Source organism: Charadrius vociferus, unplaced genomic scaffold (genome assembly GCF_000708025.1).
Source record: "Charadrius vociferus isolate BGI_N301 unplaced genomic scaffold, ASM70802v2 scaffold78, whole genome shotgun sequence".
NCBI classification, from domain to species: domain Eukaryota; kingdom Metazoa; phylum Chordata; class Aves; order Charadriiformes; family Charadriidae; genus Charadrius; species Charadrius vociferus.
This window is the reverse complement of record NW_009649927.1, coordinates 200729-209845: the sequence shown is the minus strand read 5'-3', so window position 1 is coordinate 209845 and position 9117 is coordinate 200729. Positions and strand designations below refer to the sequence as shown.

General features: G+C 39.0%; 1 protein-coding gene across 1 annotated transcript in view; it reads left to right on the top strand.

The window, feature by feature from the left end:
* COG2 (component of oligomeric golgi complex 2) overlaps nt 1–4075 on the top strand; it is a 32632-nt gene extending 28557 nt beyond the window's left edge. The window contains exons 16-18 of the mRNA XM_009891156.1: nt 841–872; nt 1835–2015; nt 3636–4075. Of these exons, the coding sequence (XP_009889458.1) occupies nt 841–872; nt 1835–2015; nt 3636–3737 (315 nt within the window). The 3' untranslated portion in view covers nt 3738–4075. The remainder of the gene's footprint in view (nt 1–840; nt 873–1834; nt 2016–3635) is intronic.
* Nucleotides 4076–9117: the final 5042 nt, after the last annotated feature.

Genomic DNA, 9117 nt, shown 5'->3' with positions numbered 1-9117 from the left:
ACTACATGCCCTAGTAAAAAGTCCTTCCCCAGCTCTCCTGTAGGCCCCCTTTAGGTACTGGAAGGCTGCAATAAGGTCTCCCCGGAGCCTTCTCTTCTCCAGGCTGAACAACTCCAACTGTCTCAGCCTTTCCTCCTAGGAGAGGTGCTCCAGTCCTCTGATCATCTTCGTGGCCCTCCTGGACATGCTCCAACAGGTCCATGTCCTCCTGATGTTGGGGACTCCAGAGCTGGACGCAGTACTCCAGGTGGGGTCTCACAAGAGTGGAGTAGAGGGGCAGAATCACCTCCCTCGACCTGCTGGCCACACTTCTGATGCAGCCCAGGATACGGTTGGCCTTCTGGGCTGCAATCGCACATTGCTGGCTCACGTTAAGCTTCTCGTCAATCAGCACACCCAGGTCCTTCTCCTCCGGGCTGTTCTCAATCGATTGCCCGCCGAGCCTGTATTTGTGCTTGGGATTGCCCCCACCCTCTTTTCATAATTTGTTGTTACTGTTTTTGTCAATTTGTTTTAAAATGTCTTATCCTCCCTAAACGAGAGAAGAAACAAAGAAACTGAATTTCTTAAATGGAGTAGTCTTGTAGTTTCTTCACTGACAATGTAGAGGCAAATAATTTAATTTCCTGCTGTGATAATATTTTCTTACATCCAAATGAGGAAAAACAGAAAAGAGCATAAACTCTGGTTAAAAATCACTGAGATCTAAACTTGCTTAATGGCAGATGAACTTCTAAGTACAGCAGTAGGAAGTCTTCACAAGTGAGGAGGACTGGGAAATACCAAGATGTGAAGAGAATGCATTGTTGAATTTTATTCATATACTTTTACTTTTTGCAGAATGGTATCTTGAAACAGTTTCCACGGCACTGGCAAGCACTTTTTCTCTAGCCGTTCCTATCTAATTATCTCTTAAGAAAGCTTGCCTCCTTTCTGTTGCCTCCCTGTTTAAAAGTAAGCATTAGGAAGATTCTTTCAGCTTTCTTAATTCTTACAGTAATAGTTTGATCACTGTCATGGAGAGGCTCTTTGAAAGTTACAGATTTTAGCAAATTATAGAACATAGCTCAGTCTGGTCACTTCTCTTATGGATCCTTTAATTTCCTGTTGTTGCTCTATTTTCTCCTCTTAGCTATTCTTAACAACTCACAGTCCTGGGCATCTGTTAGTTAATTTACATGGTATTATGCCCTTCCCATTTAGGCATGAGATTTCAGTCCATAAGGCTTTTTAAAATTTTCTTGATTAGTTGATTTGTTACCTTGTTTGATTCTATGCTTTCTTTAATATGGATGCCAGTATGTGGGAAGTGATGTTTTATTCCATCTATACCATTTCTAAATTGGCATTAGTGTTCTGGCTTTTCTTGCCAACTTTCCGAGAGTCCTGTTTAGATCAGTTTCTTCATTTTAGAAGTAGATTTTGTCTGGTGTGCACTTGCATGCTCTTGTAGACGTGGACCCTTCTAGAACTTGTCTAAAATGATGTATTTTTTGGTCTGTCAGGCTGTTATTCTTGTCCTGTTTATAAAAAGAGTTCTACTTAGCGCTCTGCTGGTTCTAAATAGAGGCTAATTCAGACTGTTTAAAATTGAGCGATTGCATTGCTTGGTCTCTATTGAGTTTAAACATCTCGAACAGGTCCAAAATGTTGTGATGAGAAGGTGGCTTCTAACTGATAATGATGGAAACATAAATAGCTGCCTCGCAAGGAAAACCATTCCTCCCAGCATTGTTCAGCATTTTTCTCAGGGCCAGTGATGTGCTGATATACGAAGTAGGCTTTTCTGTAACAGTGTAATTTTTTTCTTTCTTGTTAATCTTCCTTAATTTAGGTATTATGAAACTGTATCTGATGTGCTAAGTTCTGTTAAGAAAATGGAAGAGAGCCTAAAAAGATTGAAGCAAGCCAGAAGAAATGTAGCTTCAAACCCTGTTGGTACAAATGGGGGCATGAGTGATGATAACAAAATCCGACTGCAGCTGGCCCTAGATGTCGAGTATTTCGGAGAACAAGTAAGTTACGAGAAATAAGTTCTTGTACTGTTTTTGGAAAGGAGTGATATAGAGAAGGAAAGGGAAGTTTGGCTTAGTTTTTTCGTCTTGAAAGCTTTGTTGGTGTGGTTTTGTTTTTGGGGGGGTTTTGCATTATTTTTTTCCCATCTGCATAATGGAAGTGACTTGAGACCTTGGTGGTTGTAGATACTACTCGAGCAATGCGACCTTTCCTGTCCTTTTTAACACAAATGCAAAACTTCTATTTCTTACTATTCAAAATTCAAGTCCTGCTTGGTGCTTAGAAGCACAAAGCAGAAACTGTGTGGACAGATCAGAGGGCAGGGACCTTCCTTAGCTCTGATGGAAACATCTTTATGGCCCTGCTTTTGTTTGTTTTCTCTTTGGGTAGTTCCAGCCTTGACTTACTGCATATTCAAGGGTCTGTTCCCAAGAGCTTTGAAGATGTTAGCCTTATTTGTTGTGCTGTGTAAGTTCCTTTCGGTGCCAAATATGAAACCTTAAATAACGAAACAAATAAAAGAAGAAAATATTCCAGGAAATGTATGCAGGAGCTACATCAAATTGTATAAGCATACTGTTTTGTCCTCATTTATTTCTGAAAACTATACACTGAAATAAACAAACCTCCAAGTGTAGGTCTGTATCATTAGTTGTCAAGCAGCTGTCATCAGTCCTGTTTATGAGCAGATGCTCTTACATTATAACAGGTAGATAAAGTCTGTCTGTGTGTGAGCAAATGCTTTTCTTGTATCTGAGACATCACAAAGGAAGAAGATTTGGGTGGAAGTATGGAAATCTTACTAACAAAAACTATTATTGGGCAGTTTTTGGCTGGGTTGGGCTTTTGTTCTTTTATTCCTGTTATGTGCACTAACATCACTGCAATGTGGATTTAAGGTGAACTGGGATAGATTATTCATAATCATTTAGGAGCTGTTTTGGTACATGTGAACACTACAGAGAGTTCCAGCAGCAAACACCTTTTCAGAATCATTTCATTGTGGTTTTATTTATATCCAGATTTTTCTTTTTCAGTGCACTGTTAGTTTTCTCACGGCCGTATTTTTCTAATTGTCAGAGCAATAGATTTCCTGGATAAGAAAAGACTCGTAGCAACCTCTCTATTTGTAGAGTTGTTTTCATCCCCCAGGAAGTTTGAGACTAGGACCATAGGCTCTTGCAGCCTATTGAAATGCTTTCACCATCATGCTGTTGGCTGCTCTTGGATGTATTCATGTTTATCTTGAAAGTTTTGCCCAGAAACCTCATTTGGGGTTTGAAAAAATTTCAATTGAAATCAATGCATTAAAAATAAACTTCCAGCCAAGTTTCTCTTTCTGACTGTTTCTTTGGAAAACTTCCAACTGACTTTAGTTACAAGTTGCCTAGAAGATGGTCAAATATTTTCATGCAAGACACTACATTAACTGGAAAGACTTAACTGAGCAAAGCTGGATACACGTGGGTTTTTTGTAGTGTGCTGTATATGCAGTTGTGGTTTTATGCTGCACATCAATGCAGGACAAAACATATGCTTTTGCTAAATGTTTTCATGAGAATAATTAATGAGCTTTGGATGTTTTAAAGAAAATTAATGTTTCTTCTGTGTCTTTTTAGATACGAAAGATGGGACTGGAAACAAGCAGCATAAAAAGCTTTACAGCCCTTACAGAGCTGGTTCTAACTGCCAAGGATCAGGCTACAGCAGAGCAATCCTAGATATTTTTGAAAGCATGTGATTTAAGATAAACAATGTCCCCATAAGAAAGAGAGAGAATTTAACTTTTCTTTATTTCACCAAATAAGTAGCAATGAAGTGCTTCCTAATGTATCTTGAGCAACAAATCAGTGCATCTTCTGTCAAGACAGGCTTGTTTCACCAAAAGACTGAGAATTTACCATAGGTTTCCATTATATGGAAAGCAATCAAAAGTTCTAAAATTTCTACTGTAGAATAAAAGTGGAAGAAAATGGTTTTTTATTTTTGTTGTACAACTTAAAATGTAGAAGAATGAACTTATATGATGAAAATAATATGTAATAAATTGTCTTCCTAACTTATGATGTCCCGTATGTTTTTGAATCAAATGTATGCATTGATGGCTGTCAAAAGCTTTCAAAGCGCCTTTATTCCAGCTCCTCTGGAATAAACAAAGTGCTCACAGGAATAGGAACCTGATATTTCTTATTACTGCCTTGCTCTTCCCTGCTTTCCCTCATCATGGGATACGATTAGCTCTTGTTTGGGTTATGAATGTTTTCATTTTATTGATTTGGTTTTTCGTGGACTTTGTTGGTGAGAAGTGCTGCATAAAGAAAGCTCTTAAAGTACTTCAAATTTCAAAAATAATTTCTAGTATCAGTATCTAACTTACTGGCTGTTACATTCAGGCTACCTGTTTGCCTTCAAACTAAAACTTGATTCACTGAGCTAGAACCTTCAGAGTTGGCATATTTCTGATTTGTATTATATTGTTTATTAGAATTCAGGGGAATATTATGACTGAATACACGTAGAATTCTTGTAACTTCAGAGAAGGTGCATCTTTATGTAGGAGGAAATTTGAAAGTGTTATTAGAATTTTAAATGGTAGAAAGATTAACAAAGACCCCTCTTGAACCTAGAGTGATTTGCCTATTGACACTTCTCTTTTATATGTGATGGACAGATAACACAGTCTGGGGACAGCAGGAGGGGAATTTGAGGCTTTTAAATGGGAGAATGCCCTGTGTAAGTGAAAGAAGGTTTTGCTTGTGGGTTTGTGGTTTGTTTGGGTTTTTTCACCCTGTGAAAATTTAACACTGGAATTCTAGTTCATGTTTATTAATTAAAAATACCCATTTCTCCCTAAAGTATTTAGAGAGCTTGGGTCTTAATGGGGGAGCCAAAGATGATGCAAGTCTTCCAGATTCTTAGAGAAACAGAGTTCATAGCACATGGCTGTTATGTAGCATTGAAGATGCAGTGAGCAAACCTTTCACAGCAGCAAGGTTTTTATTCCTCACTGTTGGAGAATCAACCATATTTTAGTTGAGAAGACACAACTATGTTCTCACTGTGCTTTTGAAGCGATTAGCATAGGTGATTATTATGACTTTTCTAAAATGAATTTTATGAAGGGGGCAGTGCGGAAAGTACTACTGCTTAAAATCATGTCGGTTCTTCTTGAATTCAATCTGAATAATGAAGAGCAGGATTTGGCTCTTCTAACTTGCTTAGCATCTCTCTGTTCATGGCAACATACACATTGAGAGAGCATCCAAATTTATTGCTGAAGAAAAACAGCAAAGTGAACCAACTTGCTGGGTGTCAAATTACTGGTTTTGTTCAGTGACAGGGGATCCTCAGCCAGCCAAGGGCTTAGGGACACACTACTGAATGAACGTAACTCTTGCTGCTTATGAGCAACAAGTCTGTTGTCTATAGTAGGGTGGTGAGACACTGGAACAAATTGCCCAGAGAAGTTGTGGATGCCCCATCCCTGGAGGTGTTCAAGGCCAGGCTGGATGGGGCTGTGACCTCTTCATTTGCTTTTATTAAGAGTCAGAATTACAGACATCTTGCTACCACTAGCTGCTGCTGTTTTCGACAATGTTTTCTTATTATAAAATGAACGTGTAAGTTGTAATCTGAGATTGTGATTGTAGTATTGTAAGTGCATTGTGCAACTTCTTAATTTGGAAGGTGTGTAGCTCTATAAATCTAAATTTCTATAATAGCTTTCATAAAAGTAGCGGATTCTGAGATCTCTGCATACTAGTGATTGAAGATGGAACAGGTTGCTTTGCATCCTCCAAAATCAGAGAGAAGGATGCAATCTGTGTACCAAACCAAAAAGACACGAAAAGCTTACTTGCCCTTTTGTTGCACGTGATTTCCCACACCTCCCTGCAGTAACAACACTTCCTACTTGTCATCAGCTTGCTGAGTATAAGGGCTGAATTCTGTTCTTTTCCATTGAAGACCAGCTTTAATTTCGGGGCAGGAAATAACATTGTATAGCAAATCAAAATTATTGAATGGTCCTGTGATTGCTGTAAATGTCGACATCACTGGTTTTATGTCAGTTCCCCGTCTTTTATTTTTATTCACTTGAATAGCATTTGATTTTCTTTCAGTGGAATACACATTAGTTAAAAACTTCTGTGTTACCCCTGATGAAAGAAACAAGAGGTGTGTATTGGCTTTGTCTTTGGTAAAATGAATTTTAGGATTTTCAAATACTGTGGATCTGTCAGGAGGAGAGGATCTACCACTTAAGTAAGTGTGTTCTGATAGAGATGTCTTGGAAAGAGTTGGTGGCATGTTTTTCTTTAAAATGGTAATTGGATTCTCAAGTTTGTGGGTTATACCAGAGGTGGACGAGACTGTTTTAACCTCGTCACCTAAAGATAATTAGCAATATGTGTATTTGGCTGGACCACTCAATAGTGAGGAATATTTACTCTCCTTTTTCCATCAGCAGTTGTATTTTCGTGCTTGAACTGAAGGGATGAGGAAACAAACTGCGTAGGTTTTTGGGTTTTTTTTTTTAAGCTTATGAGCCTAACTGTCAGCTGTGTTTGGGGATAAACTGTGTTGTTTTAATGAAGCTTAAAAAGCCTGTCCTTGTCTTTGTTTGCTTTCTCCAAATCTCCCGTCTGTTAGAGCATGATTTTAGGTGCTTCACTCTCTAGACTCTTGAGCAGCTGCAGCTGAGACCTCAGGGAGTGAATGATGCTTCGGATGCTTGGAGTGTGCATCATTGTGTGCCTGGTGGAGGACTTTGGTGGAACTGGAGGAGACCACCGGAGGAGAGTGAAGAGTATAAAATACCGTAAAAATTTTAGATGTAAAATTTATGTCAGAAGCAAGGCTCGAGAGAGTATATTTAGTTGGGGGAGTTTGGAGTGGGGTTTTTTGTGGGTTGGGTTGGGTTTTTTTTTTACCATTTTAATACCTAGGAGATTGGGTACACGTGCAGATAGCTTATCTTTCTGGTACTGTAGCACTTGCTCCAGCACCTATCTCTTCCAGTTCCTTGCTCTGGTCAGTATACTTTTACTTCCCTGCCTCGGCCCTTTCTTCCTTCCTTTTCTTCTCCAGGTTGTCAGTGGAGAGGTGCTCTTCACCACAAAGTTTCTTTTCTGAAAAGTGTTTGGTTTTGTGGGTGGTGGGATTTGTTTGTTTGGGTTTGTGCCTGTAATCACTGAAGAGGGTATGGAGCCCTCCAACAGCGTGCAGCCCCCACCTGTGAATAATGGCATTTTGTCCCAGAACTTCCTGGCAGTGTGGCCAGGGGCTCCCTTTTGTTATCCTCCATCTTCATCATAGAAATGGGAGATTTTGTGGTCTGAAATTTTATTTGTGGCTGATTCTGCCTTCTGACTTTAATGAGTAAATGGCATAACTTTTAAATTAGTGTGAACACTTGGAAGCTGCTTCTTTCATGCTTACAGCTATAACATTGGCTGTATTGCATGATAATTTGCAATTTACCATCTTAAAAAACGTAAATCTGACTGGGAGCAAATTTCAGAAGCCGGAACAAGGGATGTAGTTATGGACGTAAAGCCAACTGAACTGTGGCAAAGCAACTTGGAAGTGGTTTTATTTGCATCTTTCCATCTCTACATATTTATAGTTAATTGCTTCTGTGTATAATAAAAGTACAGTATTTAGATGTTAGAGCACCTGGAATACATACAGTATAATCAGATAAATACATGGATGCTATATCATAGCACTGGAAACCCTAGTATTCTCGAGAGTGAGTTGTGTTATTTATTAGTCTTTTCCATTAAGCCAGAAGGATCTGTCATGTATCTACATCACCGATAGCAAGCCACTGGCATTAGTGGGTTTGGATTAGATAGACATTTGGGCCACTGAGCTAACGTGCTCTCTAGGATACATCTGGCATCATGTAGCAAAGAGGTTTGCAGTTATCTTCTAAACGCCGTCAGTGCTAAGGACAAATCTAGAGATGAGAGGTGGAATATCCTTGTTCCACTGAGAGGCTTTCCTTAGTACCAAGATTTCACTCCCAGTTCCGCACTTCCTAATTCAAGAGTCGCCTCATAAGTTGTTCCAGTTTAATGTTTCAAACCTTTACGTGACTCTGTTAAGAGTTGGATTGGGCCACTGAAACCTTTTTATTCATGTGTATCAGCACATACACCATTTATACGAGTATAGATTATTGCCATTAATACTGGTTTTTAAGAACATATGGTTTGGATATGTTAAAGTTTATGGATCTGGGCTCTAACCAATAATGGTCTCTTTCACTATAAGGCTGTAATAAATGCCGCTCAGGTTAGAAAGTAATCCAAGGAATGGAATTGTATTAGAGTAATAGGCCTTTTTTTTTTTTTTTTTTTTTTTCCCCGTAAAAGAAATAGGATATAATTCTGTCAGGCTACGAGAATTTATCCATCACAGTTCATTAATGCTACCAAACCCTATTTTTAGCTTCTCCATAGAGTTAAGAAATTAATGTATCCATCTGGGCTGCAGAAAGAAGAAACTTCCTCTAAATGTGTTTTTGCTTCCAAGGCAAAAAATCTTGTCTCAGTGGGACAAGCGAAGCCTGCCCATGCTGTTGGCAGCATTTTAAAGGAAAATGTTGCTGATGAAGCTAGAAATCACTGTGGATAATTGTAAAACTGTAAAAAAGGAGGTCTCTGTTGCAAAACTGACCAAACTAAAAATTCAAAAGTGACCTCTTAAGGAATGAAGAGGTCCTTTTCTACACCTTTCCATAGTAAATGCTGCTTGTGCTTCTGAAACTATTTTTTTAAGTCAATGCCCTGCTGGCTACTACTTGTCCGCGCTGCATCAAAAAAGGGAGCTGGGGGCAGAAGGGGGGAGACAAAGCGGGAATAAGGAAAGAAGAGAAGCTGGAGGAAGAGCTTGAGTCACCTCACGTGTAACAGATGAACAAGGATGAAATACTGCAATGTTTTAGCTTTCAAAAAGCTATATTTCAAACACTACCTGCTTCATCTCAAAACTAAGTAGAGCACTCAACAAGATCATAAAAAGAGCTGATGAATAAGAAAAAGGTGATGGGAAATGTGCGTCATTCCCATCCCTCCCCATCCCCCACGCTTGCAT